Source organism: Clinocottus analis, unplaced genomic scaffold (assembly GCF_023055335.1).
Source record: "Clinocottus analis isolate CAN_PGR_092001 unplaced genomic scaffold, fCliAna1.0.p SCAF_11, whole genome shotgun sequence".
Classification (NCBI taxonomy): domain Eukaryota; kingdom Metazoa; phylum Chordata; class Actinopteri; order Perciformes; family Cottidae; genus Clinocottus; species Clinocottus analis.
The window spans coordinates 11,098,710-11,112,300 of NW_027175832.1; the positions used below are offsets into that span (position 1 = coordinate 11,098,710).

General features: G+C 43.4%; 1 protein-coding gene across 1 annotated transcript; it reads right to left on the reverse strand.

Moving 5' to 3' along the window:
• Positions 1-4: 4 nt before the first annotated feature.
• exoc3 (exocyst complex component 3) lies at positions 5-12,629 on the reverse strand. The gene is made up of 16 exons (XM_068571574.1): positions 12,498-12,629; positions 11,409-11,597; positions 10,326-10,545; positions 10,029-10,201; positions 8,965-9,177; positions 8,316-8,494; positions 8,100-8,216; positions 7,371-7,488; positions 5,311-5,436; positions 4,296-4,396; positions 3,790-3,900; positions 2,491-2,632; positions 1,795-1,917; positions 1,541-1,702; positions 772-893; positions 5-397 (listed from the first exon to the last, which is right to left on the reverse strand). Exons 2-16 carry the CDS (start codon positions 11,550-11,552, stop codon positions 193-195), a joined length of 2,256 nt encoding a protein of 751 aa, XP_068427675.1. The 5' UTR covers positions 11,553-11,597; positions 12,498-12,629; the 3' UTR covers positions 5-192.
• Between the last annotated feature and the right edge of the window lie 962 nt (positions 12,630-13,591).

Genomic DNA, 13,591 nt, shown 5'->3' on the forward strand with positions numbered 1-13,591 from the left:
AATATTACCATTAATATTGTATTATTTTATTGACGCAGATGTGGTCAGGGTGACAATGAAAACAGCAAATTAAGGGTGGGGAGAGAAAGCACAGCAAGCTGCATGAAACAGTTAAAAATAACAGTGTCTAGAAACAGAACCTTGCTTATGTTATCGTGTCTGAAAATGGAAACTGTGTCGTGGCTTTTGCCTTCATTTAAGCAGCTTTGCGGTCGCCATGGAGGTCATGGTATTCATGGTCGTCATGGTCATGGTGGGCACCGTGATATCTTTGAAGATGGGCTGCGTGAGACCAGAGTAGGATACTTTGTTCTCGCTAAGGGTCCCGATAATCATCTGGCGCATCTCCCTGCTAGCATCGCCGCGCACCGCCAGCAACGCCTGGATGTGTTCCTCCCTGTGGAGAGACCTCAGTGTTACCGTGTCAGCAGCAAACTGCTCTGGGATTACCTCCCATTGGGCAGAGTGGAACGTTTATATAGAAAGACATCGAAGGCACTTAAAAGATTCAGTGTAATTAATCGCATTCTTAATGGCTGCATTCCATTTAGGTGTGCCAAGTTATGGTCATGGTACTGTGAATGCTGTACCATGCTTTACTAGGACAAAAGAAATGACTCCAAAGCAACAATGTCAAAGGAGCAGTGTGTAGGTTTTAGTGGCATCTTGTAGTGTGGTTGCAGATTAAGACCAGAGCTCAATCTAAGCAGCGGCGCCTGGTGTGGAGCCAGATCGTGAGAGGCAGATGTGTGAGTGTGTGTTTGTGTGTACCTGATGTCAGGATACTTGGACACCAGAGTGGTGACCTCCAGGAAAAGCAGCGTGGGGTCAGTCAGCTTGAACACTTCCGCGATGGCAGCGATGGCACCACAAAGCCGGTCTGTATCTTCACCCTACACCAAACAATTAACCTCTCATTACCATGGCAACGGTTTCACTAGGTCTACTCTCACCGGTCTAATCTCACCCTGAATCTAAATCAGACAGATTTGTTTAACTCAACACATGAATTAATTGTTAGTTATAAAGATGATCCGATATTGTTTTTTCCCCACAAACACACAGCGTGGAAATAAAATATATTTATATCAATAAAAAATCTGGGCATTTGTATTGTTAATTATGTATTATGAGCTACTTAAAGCCAGTGTCAGGACGTTGAACAGCTCAGAATTCCTTCAGACAACAGGATTTTCTTGAGTTTCTTGCCAAAAATGTAATTTACAAAAATATATTGAAACATATCATGATAACATTATTTATTTTTGCCCACTATGAACGCATCATAATGCCATTCAATGCAACCAGCGTTAATGCTAGCTGTTAGCTTTGTTATTTAGCCAAGAAGGACTGTGCTGCCCACCGCCTGCTAACGGCGAACCTTCACTTCTCCTGAGGCCCATTTTTTTAAAACACAGATTTGCAACATGTAAAAAAAAAAAAAGGATGCACAAGGTGTGTAGAACGAGTTACAATTGTCGTGCTGGCGCTGGAAGCTAACAATGTTGCAGAATAGAGAAACCGGGACACGTGGACTCACAGCGGCCAGCTTCCTGAAGAGGAACTTGAACTGATCCGCCTCTTTGATCATCCTCTCAGCTCCCTCCCTCCTCTCGTCGGCATTCTTAAAGGTGATCCTCTTCTGCATCACTGCTTTGATGTACTCCACCACCACCCTGCGCAGGGCCTCGCTTGTCATCTCCTGCATACATCACACGTCAACCACGGTGCAGGGCTAACAGTCTGCTGTGGGACGGGGAGATCGTGATCATTTGAGAGCAGGGTGTTACCTACCTGATTGAAGGGTTTCTTGATCTTGTTGAAGTCATTGAAGTAATCCTCCACGGTCACACAGATGGTGTCCACGGCATGAGAGCCGGTCACCCACTTCCTTGTCAGCAGCTCATTCAGGTGATGCTGGTCAATGCAATTTCAGAATCAAAGCATTCAAATGCACTGGAGCATTTTATTGTGCATCAATTTGGTTAATTATTTGTTCTCCTTTTTTACTGCCAATTTAAATAAAAAGCTAAAAAGGCAGTTGATCTTTCTTTAGTCCATTCATGGTAAATGGTTAATGGACTGTACTTTAGTAAAAGGCTTTCAGAGATCAACCACTTATATGGATACAAAAGTTTTGTAATGAAGTAGTCCACTGTCAGTGTCCGTTTTGAGTCTTATTTTATTCATGACAGAATATGGAAAAAAAAATTAAAACTACGGTGCTTTTCATAACTTTACAATCATGAGAATCATAAACTGATGTTAATTACATGGTAATCTCCATGAGAAATTAAGAAAAAATCTCATCCAAGAGTGATCAGACGTGATCAGTCACTGAATCTTTGGTAAGCAAATGAGCAACAGAGCCGTGAGGAGCCTTTTTTTTTTTTACTTGAAGGAGATGTGTTATTACTTTGCAGCAAATGTTTGCAGAAACCTTAAATACTTTACTCTGTTGCGTTAACATGGACAACATATCCTGCTTACCTCAAGGTCTAAGAAGACTTCGTCCAACAGGAACTGACATCCCTCCTTGGCCACCTCGTTGAGGGTCCTCTCTATGGCAGCATCACTGTCAGTGGGCTCTGATGACTGGGAGTACTTCCTCTTCAGACTGTTGATGGACTCTCTAAGGATAACAACGTTACGCATTTCAATATGAAACCCCACAGGGCTCAATATCACGCTTATCCTCTTCACTGTCCTACGACGGCCGAAGTGACCCATGTCAATTCTTTACTGTAGAGGCCATATAAAAACTATGTGTCACTGTTTCTTCACCAGCAGGTCTGCCACTCTCCATCCATCTGTGGCTTTCTGTTCCACTGGCATGTTACACTAAGAAATAAACTAATTCACATTTTGCCGTATAACTAGCATTAATCCAGCCTGTTAGATCAAGGCACCTCAGTGTAGCTGAAGGGTCATTTATACACGGGTTTTACGCAGAGACGCAAGCATGCAAGACACGCACACAAGGGCCCCCTTGCGTAGTCCCATCAGCCATCTTGCGTGCGTCGCCCAAAATTTCTGACTATCCGACAAAGCTACGCGAGCCGTTCGCAACCCACAGGACTGTGATTGGTCTGCTAACCACATCCTTTCTGAGTCTCACATTTCCGGTTTCATAGCATAATACCGCTGTTTTTAAAAGCCATAGCAGAAACACGAACAATGGATCCCGTTAAAGAACGTTTGGCTGAAGAGGTCTGCAAATATGAGCATTTCTATAACCCGTCTGACGGAGTATAAGGACAAGCAGATGGCGGTGAATTCCTGGAGGGAGGTATCGGTGAACGTCGGTGTGCAGGTCGACTCTAAACGGTCGTTGCGCCACCTACTGTTCTGGCGTATGGAAAACGCACGGGAACTATAAACCAAAACGAGTCCGTCAAAGCAACTGCATGGCCAGCCGCAGTTGTAGTTGCGGAAAGGGTTCATAAAGGGCTCAAAATGCCACACAGCCCTCAGGCACTCCACAATTTGACAATTGGACACCCCTAAACCCTCAAGGACTTCGCGGGAGCTCATCTCATCTGTGATTCCATAAGGGTGAAGATTGGGATTGGGCCTTTGAATCCCTGAGCAGAAGTGACCATATTTGGACTGTGGAAGAGTAAATCACAAGGTGGCGCCCTGAAGCATACCCTGCTTTATGCTCTATTTAACTCTAAATGCACCATAAATAAAATCGCGAGTTAATTGCTCTGTAGATCCGGGTTTTGGTTGTGCATTTTGGCGGTCTAAGGGAAGTGAGATGACGTCACGTAGAAAATAGAATCTTACTTGAATGTCTGGCAGTTGTTGATGATGGCTATCATGTACTGTACATAACACTGAGGCAGCTGTCTGTCTCTCAAGTGCTCCTCTTTGTAGTTCCCCGCCTCCTCTCGGTACCTACACACACACACACACACACACACACACACACACACACACACACACACACACACACACACACACACACACACACACACACACAGAGTTAGTTATTGCTGCAGTTCGAGCTCTTGACCACTGTTTACATAGAACCAATATTTACATTTTCTTACGGAAACCAGAACAGAACACAATGATAAATTGATGAAAAATTACCCAGGTATATGTTTTATTTGACCTTTAATTCAGAAAGAAAACGGACTTCATTAATTGCTTCTCTTTTGGTGTGTGTGTGTGTGTGTGTGTGTGTGTGTGTGTGTGTGGGCGTGCGTGCTGAAATGAAGTCAGGCAACTCAAAGGATAGCTTTAAGAGATCCCTAGCGCAGCAGAAACAAAGTATGGAAACAGATTACCTGATGAGGAAAGTGTTCATCTGTTTCAGGCAGAGCTTCAGAACCTGCTCTTTGAAATCTCCATCAATCTGTGCAGCGACCTGCAGGTTCTGCTCGAACATCTGATAAAAAGTGGAAGGAAGATGCATGCAAAGTGTATTCTGTATTTACAGTTTGAATCTCAGATGGAGCCAATTTTATTGTCTGTATGTCTATTAATTTTCCTTGAAGAAAGCCATGCATCACCTGGGTGAAAACATGTATACAGGGTTGCTTTTCAGCAGAGGCAAGAAAACCAGCTCATGAGTAGCCACAAGCTAACAAGGTAACATTAAGGCCGTGTCTACTACCGAACACTTACGCACTTCGAGCACTGACTTTCAGTGCTTAGGGTGCCACACTGACAAAACCAGCAGAATTCAGTGCAATGAAAGTACCCGGATGGCGCACTGCAAACGGTCAAACAATGCAGTGTAAAACGATGGACACTACTCGCACTAAACGGGCGCCATCTTGGCTACGTAGCGGAAGTGGAGGAGTCCTTTCCGCCAGCTTTTTATTAATTTATTTATATCGTCCTGCCGCGATTGTGGAGGTGTCACAGTTTCCACATGGGTTGGAGAAAGGGGAACACAAGGGACAAAAATAGGGCAAAAAGTGTGGTTATTTTGTCAATTTTAGTTTCCCGGGTATCGCGAATAGATTTGTGTCCGTCACTTCCACCAATTAGTTAACGTAAGTGTTCCATTTGCGCTTATCAGCAACAGAGTGCACTACAGATGTTAGTGCACTGTATTGGAGTGCACTGTATTGCAGTGTACTTAGTAAAGTGTTCGGTAGTAGACACGGCCTAACACTGTGAGTGAGAGGGAAATCTACACCTCTCAGCAAGACCCACAGGCTGTTGAATCTGAGACCCCTTCAGGGTAAGTCAATGAATGCTGTTTGAGGGACCTCCTGAATATCTCTTCATTCCTGTTCAGGGTCAAAAGCGGCCTGAAGTGGCTGTGTGTGCGCATATGGTTGTGTGTGTTACCTGAAAGACGATGGCGGGCAGTGTGGTCTGGTAGTACCCGTCTTGATCCGCCTCAGGCTCCGTTTCTTTCTGCCAGTCCTTCTTGTCCGTCTCCAGGGCTTTCCGCAGCCAGCCTGTTATATTAGACTGAAGATATGACGAGTCAACCAGAGAGCCAAGAGCAGCGATTCCCATACTGCCCGTACTGCAGGTGGGCCGCGAGAGGTCATTTATAAATAAAACGTTTTTAATTTTCAATTTTGAAAAGTTTGAAATGAAATAAAAATATGTATGATTTCAATTATGTGTTATTCTTTTACTTGTGTAACCGAGGGTTCTTTTTGCACCTATACTGTGTGGTATTAATAAAATAATAACACGATCGTTCGTCAGCCAAGCCGGCAACTTCTTTATTAACGTCTTCCCTTTGTCACCACCAACATTTTTCCACACCTCTTTTTCCGTTTTCGTCCTTCAAAATAAAAGCCCCGGAAACACAATACAATAGCTTACACTGGCAACAAAGACGTTGCCTGCAGAATTAAAGGCGGTTTTGGATGAAGCAGTGAGAACAATAAATTTCATCAAAAGTCGTCCACTGCACCTGTTTGCCATTTTACGCGCAGAGATGGGAAGCGACCACCGGCAGCTTCTCCTCCACACTGAAGTGCGGTGGCTTTACTGGTAAGGTGCTCACTGACTTTTTGAACTGCGTGACGAAGTCAAGACATTTTGTTTGAACTGTCAGACCAATTCTGTGACTTCAAGTGGCTTTGTAAGTTGGCGTATTTGGCCGAGATTTTCGGGTTCTTAAATGGACTCAATGTATCCCTCCAAGGAAAAGCAGTGAAAAGCAGATCCCTGATTATGTCGTTGTTTGAAGTATTACAAATACGTTGATTATATGCGTATTTTAGTTGTATTCTTTATTACAAATACGTTTATAATCATGTGCTTGTGTTGTTGTTTTCTTGCTTTCCCGCTGAATTTAAGCATATTTGAATTTCTAAACTCTGCGGAGGAAAAGAAAAGAAAAGGGGCTGTGTGAGGCCGGTAAAGGGGCCGGTCTGAAGATCGCTTGGCCGCCGGTGCGAGGTTGATGTGGTGGTAACGGCCTGGGGCCGGTCTGAAGACCGCTTGCCCGAAGGTCCCGGTAACAGCCCCCATCGCGCCGGGTCCGGGGACGGTAACAGCCCCATCGCGCCGGGTCCGATCTTCACTAAGTCGGGTTGTCAGCTGCAGCTGACACTGACGTACGTTTGTGTTTAACATTATAAAACATTTCTTCATGACCAATACAGTTAACTGACGTGAAAAAAACTGTGTCAAATGGGGCGCCCCTTTGTATTATTACCGTCAAAATATATGAGCTCCGGAGAAAATGGGATGCAAAACATACATTGTCGGTTAATACATTTTTAATCACTTGAAGTGATTTAATAATCCCTAGTTTATGTTTTGATCAGAGTTGCAGGGCTCTCAAGTGTCACGCATTGAGCGTGACTGTCACTTATTTCAATTCAATTCAGTTTATTTTGTATAGCCCAAGATCACAAATACCAGATTTGCCTTGGAGGGCTTTACAATCTGTACACAAAACATCCCTGTCCCGGAACCTCACATCGGATCAGGAAATCCGATGTGGTAATTTCGGTCTTAACTTACGCCCTCCCGCCACACAGCTGTTCGGCGTTGCGTATTTGTCGTCGACACGTTTGTGTTTTTTTCTACTGAAGTTACTGTGATTGGATGTCTGAACAGCGGGTGTATTTTACAGTACAACACTCAGATTGTCATTACGTGTGGATTCCAACAGCAGGTCCAAATGAAATAAAGGCAGGCCTAATATGTATTAAGATTATAGTCTCAATAATTTGGATGGAACACCCATTATGCTTAGTTTATACTGGCTGTAGTAGAGCCAGAAAATGACATTATAATCATGGCGCACAAGCGACCGCAGGGCTTTGGCTCACAAAGCCAAAGCCAGCAGTGCTGCTGGTGAAGGAGGGACGTGGGTTTGGAGCATCAGGCCAGATGCTGGGAGAGATCTTGGGAGTCTCAATGTGTGTGGTGCGTACCGTGAACGTCTGGACGTATTTGCTTAGCAGCTCGTCCACCACGTCTTGAGGCAGCAGAGGCTCCAGCTGGTTGATGTCGCACTCTGAATAGAGCTCTGCATGGCCCATCATCTCCTCACTGAAACACACACACTCGCAGAGATTTACTGAAAATCAGTTCCCTCTGCAGTTGCCTCAGAAGCTCTGTGAGAACACACGTAAACTTCTGCATCTGAACAAGTTTCGATGGAACATGAAAAGCAGCTTGTTTTTCAGAAGGTTAAGAATTTTTAAGTGTGGTTGTATAGGTACTTTCCCCATAGTCAGTGGATTACCTAGTAAGTAACTATAGTAAGTAACTATAGAGTTTGTAGAAACAGAGAGCAGTACCAGAACGAGTAACAAAATGTGCCTGCAAATACTATGTGTCTCGGGCTTTTATTGTGAAAGGTAAGAACGGAGAAGTAGATCTTGTAAGCATTGACAAGTTGACTTTTTCACAGCTTAGTATTACGCTCTTAGTAAAAGCGCTCATAACAAAAACACTAGTTACAATTTTTTTTTATTTATTGACGTGCGAATGAATCGCCTCAAAGTTCTCCACCTGTTGACTCATTAACCGACACCACATATAGAGGTTACTATGCAACACCCCCCGATTGACCACTGACAGCAAGTTTCACCACAGTGCTATTGACAAAGAAAGGGACAGACAGTGTGTGCGTGTGCGTGTGTGTGTGTGTGTGTTACCTCTTATATGTGTTAAGGACCCAGGTCAGCATTGATACAATCTCATTAGCCTCCAAGTCCTCAGAGGCCAGTTCTTTGACACGAGTAGACACAGCATTGTGGTAGAGACCAAAAAACCTGGAACAGACAGCCAGACAGATATTAAGCTGTATCTTCTGAAAGCATAATCTTGTATTTAGGACCCTTTCAAGGCTGAGCACCTGTTGTGTCTGTTACCTGTTGAAGGTGTCGTAGTGCTGAGGGAAGCACTGCACCATGAGGTTCTTTACAATGATGAGGTCATCCAGAACATATTTCCTGGTTATTTCTAGAAGACGAACAAGCCACATTTTGTCAGCCTCTCTTGTCACAGACTGGGTGCCCTCGATACGGGTGCCGACTGTACCCTCCAACACCTGCAGCAGAAACAGATCAAAGAAAAACAAAACAGCTCTTATTGGGGTAAAAGTAATATCTATATAAGTAATATATGCAAAAAGCACATTATGGAAAACATTAAAAATGCAATAAAATAAGTTCAAACGTCGAAGCTTCACTGTGTGTACATACGCTTGCCATACAAATCCATCTGTTTGTGAGAGTCAGCTATGATTCTGTTGATGTTTGGCATTTCCGAGTTGTTCGGACAAATACATAAGAGTTGACTCTGAAATGCAATTTACAAAGAAACCTACTGGGGATAATGTGTTCCACCAGCAGCCTCCATATGGTCTCATATCTGGATGCAGATCATTTGAGACTAGTCTCAATTTGTGAAACATGTTGTGGCCACCTCAAAGAGTACAAAGAGATAATCTACTTTATTCTAAATGTCAGAGTAATGTTCTTGCTAACTTGGGGAGTATAGCTCTTGATCCTTCATCACCTCGAACATCTTGTCCTTCCACCGTTTTGGTCTCCCAGGTGGGATGAAGCCAGTCTGCTTCTTGCGGTCCACCATGCGCCGATCGATCTTCTCCTCCCGCTCAATGATGCGAATCACTGACACCAGCATGGTGGGGTCCCGGCGGACCGTGACCATGGCCCTCTGAAGCACCATCCATAACTGCTTGGCCAGCTCGTCGGACAGCTCCTGGACCTGAAAAAGAAGACGGAACCAGACTTGGAAGTTTGTCGCCACATGAGAACCAAAAACATCTTTGATAGAATACTAATGTAGACAGAGGCCAACTAGCTTTTTCTCCAGACTAAATAAAAAAAAAAATCATAGAACATATGTGCTTACAACTAAATAAATGGGTATTAGTAAATGAGCTGCTGACAATGTGGCCGTCAGATAAATTAATGTAAACCCTTTAGTAGTAAACCATGAGCTTTGTAACAGAGCAGTTGAACATGATAGTGTCTGCACTCAAAGCAGGATTGGGTCAGTTTTGGTTGATTTTGCTTTTAATAGCCCGACACCCATTAACCGGTGACTAACCGGTTTATCTTCCAAGAGGGAAAGAAATGCACAAAAGACACCACCACCAACTTGAGAGGTGCTCTCCTTTTAATCTGGCGCTCTGACTCCAGTCAGGTTTATACTCGCTACAGTGGAGCCGGCAGGTATCGGATAAATAGCAGCTTGCGTGTTGAAGATCCACAAATCGGTCGTGGCGCCTGGTCGCGTACCTCAACCTTTTCAGACATGACCGATAAAAGCCCTAATAAAATGCCTGAGGATTTTACAAAGATGAACTCCTTTAAAAAATGCAGTCTTAAAAGTCTACATTTGAGTACATATTTGCCAAATTTAATTATTTACAGGATAATTGCCACATTTCAAAGTGCTATCCATTTAAAGGTTATGAATTAAAATTATTTTCTTTTTCTGTTGTTTATTGTTGCATTTAGGTCAGGTTATTTTGAGGAGTGCTCCGATTGATCACACAGTGGACTCTATGTACCAATTGATAATACCAATTACCAATAGTTACTCAAACTTACGTCTTCAAAGTAAATGGAGATGAGGTTCATGTCGCTCGTGTTCTTGCTGTCCATGCGGTACTGCTCGTACATGAGATCGTCCCGAGAACACTCCAGCTCCATGAGCTTCCTGTGGGCTTGCAGCAGCTCGGCCTGCTCTATCAGCAGAGTCGTTCCAGACACAATTTGTGGCACTGTATGAGCAGCAAAGACAGAAGAAACACACACAGCACTAAGAGTGAGAGTCAAACTTCAAAGAAGCCTGTTTGGGGAAACTGTCCCCGAGGGAGGGGGGACATCAGATCCAACTGTGCTCACCTGAGAAAATGTTTTTGAGGTTTTCCACAGCGGAGGCTAGCTGACTGTGTTGAACGACAGCGTCCTTGACATCTTTCAGGTTCTCTATGGTGTTAATGCTCTGCCGCCAGTCTTTGCTCACGTCAGCCAGGGAGCCCTGGATGTCTTTGACATCCAGCAGAGCGCTGTGCAGCTGGGTGAGTCCGGTGCGAACGCCGTCCAGCTGCGACTGGATGGCTGCCTGAAGGGAGAAACCGTTTTTATGAGGGCTTGGGAGACAAGAGGTGGCTGCAACCATATTAAATAGGACATAAAATAAGACAAGCTTTTGGTATTTGTTTTGAGTTAATTCCTAATTAATTGTTATATGTAATCAAGTGAACTGAAAAGATATGTTTTTTATAGTAAACAATACATCAGTTGTTAGATTAATTGGTTTATTTAAAAGATACTTGTTAGAATAATTGCTCAAAATGTAAACGGTAGATGCAGCCCTAATTCTTATATATTAGTATTATTCCTGTAATTTACAGAGAAGTGTTACTTTGCTTTGTGTCAACTAATAACATTGGGAGTCGGGGACCAGGATAGAGATTAAATAAACTTTTACTGTGACATTCAAGCTATCCTAGTATTTCTGATCTCTTCCTAGAACACTGAGACACGACAGACAACGACGATGATGATGATGATGATAATGACGATGATGATAACTGTATAAATATAACTTCATTAGCAGGTATCAATAACATTTTTGATTGCTCTATAAATAGCCTTAGTGGTGAAGAATGTACTCAGTTTAAAAAAATCAACAACCATTTTGATGATCGGATTATTTTTTTTAAAATTACTGATCATTCTGATCGCGCTGCACCGCTGTGATGAACTGGCGACCTGTCCAGGGTGTACCCTGCCTTCGCCCCTTGACAGCTGGGATCGGCTCCAGCGCCCCGCGACCCTAATGAGGATAAGCGGTTAAGATAATGGATGGATGGATGATCATTCACCAGTTTCCATCTTCTGAGGATTGTTGAGAAATTGCTGCTTTTTTTATTTGATGAATAAGGTGGAGGGCAAAACTGAAATACTCCGTCATCACATCACCTTCAGCCTGGCTTCCACTGAGGCCTTCTTGCGAGCCTCTCGTCTTCTGTACTGCTCCACTTTGTCTAGCTGGTCGGACCTCTGCAGCATGCCTGCAACGCGCTGCACCGCTGTGGCAACCGCCTCCCGACTCGTCTCCTCCATGGCGTGGCTCAGTTGTGCAACGTATTCAAAAGCTTAATGCAAACACTGAAAGAAAAAACATCTAATTGTATTACATAAAAAAGGTCACAACAGCATGTTCTCTTCTGATACACAGTGACACAACTGTCCATTTTATGTGGCTCCATACTTTACACACCCATCCTGTCACAAGAGTCTCATCAATATAGAATTATTATATTCAGCTTGGCACAGGTTTATAACAGTGTTGTGAGCCTTTTAAATACACAAAAAACAGCAGTTCGACTGTTTGCAATGAAAAGAGGATGTCGGGTTATATAATAAATAACTGAACAGCAAACATATCCCAGGTGGAGCCGACCTCTGTATCTATATCAACTTCAGTACATCATTCCTACTGAAAACTAATTCCTGTCCTCAAAGTCCACGCCGATGTCCTTTTCACTACAGTAAATATAGGCTTTAGGGGAGAGGCTTTAAGGAGAGTTAAGAGAGAGTCTCGTCAGCCTTTAAGCGACAGTCTTTGAGGGACAATCTTAAACAGGAAGCTTTTAAGGGACAGCCTTAACGGGACATCCTTTCTCAACATGTCTTGGAGCTATGTATCAGTCAAACATAGCGCTTTAGCATTAGCACAGGTTGGTATTGATTACCGTTAGCGAGCTAGCACGCTACCGAGTAGTAACGGAATGACAGCCAGCGATTCTTGCTAACGTAAGCGTAGTTTTGCACGTAGACAGCTGGTACACAGCAGACAGAGAGACATGATTTGTATGTCATATGTCATAAGATGTTAAATAATACCATTAGCTAAACATACTAATAAACTTACATTTCCACAACTCGTATACATTTAGCGTCAATAGTGTAAGCTAAGCTAACACCAGACGGGGGGGAAAAAAAGGCTAACATTAGCTCAAAGCCTGTGCAAGCAGCGCTCCATACAAACCCCAGACATAGTATTACCTCAGGCACTCAGGGGGGGACGACACGCATTATTACAATGACAACAACGATATTTCCGCCAAGTTTTGTTTTTGTTGTGGCTCCACTTCCTCATTCAAGCTCAGCCTCAGCCCTGAACCAGAGTCTTTTAAAGACAGAGTCGCGTCGTTTTCGTTAGAGCTGCAGCGGAATGGACGTTTCATTGTGCCCTTTAACCGGGAAGAAGTTTAAAGAAATAAGTTGTATGTTATCATCACACATGAATAAAATGAGCACCTACATATGATTATTACATATTGTATTTGATTAGCTAAATATACCATTGGGCATGTGGTTGTGGCATATTGGATGCAGGTGATAGAATGAACATTTATACTTTAAAGTGAGCCATTACAACAACATATAAAATCATGTATAATAAGGAAGAGGGATATGTGTGTGTGCTACATTGCAACTGCTGCATGTTTAAGACAATACAATAAGTGGCATATGGTATGAGTAATCTTTGGTTTTGTGATTCTGTTGACTATCTGCTAATGTTATGTTGCAGCTCAGCTGATTTTTGATTGATGGATATGGGAGAGTTGGATGAAAACACAAGGTAAGTTGAAAATAGGCCAGCAATGTTGCATTAGAGTATTATAGTAGCATTATACAACTGCATTATATAAATAGAGGTAGCAAGTGGCCATGTCAGGGGGCCTCAGCAGTATAGGCCTATAGAAGCATATCTAGTGGACACACTTTGGTTTTCAAGCCACCAGAGAGTCAGCTGTGCCAAAATGCTTTACATTTGATCCTTTTACCAATCGCTGAAGCGGAGACGATTGAAGGTCTTTTTGATGTCCTCACTGGTATCCGTAGTTCTGCCGGTACCAATATGGAGCACTTTGCTGTCAGGGACCACGGTGCCTTCAGCGCCCTCTGTCTCAGGACCTGTCAGCAGGATGTAGGCAGCATGGCGTCTGTTCTCTGACAGAGTAGCTAGGATTTAAACAAACACAGGCATGCAAAGCACTGGACCCTGTGTTTCCCATCCCTCCAACCACTGATTCACAATTTGTCAAAAAACAATATAACCTTACTAAAGCAGAAGGAAAGTAAGAGCAAAGAGC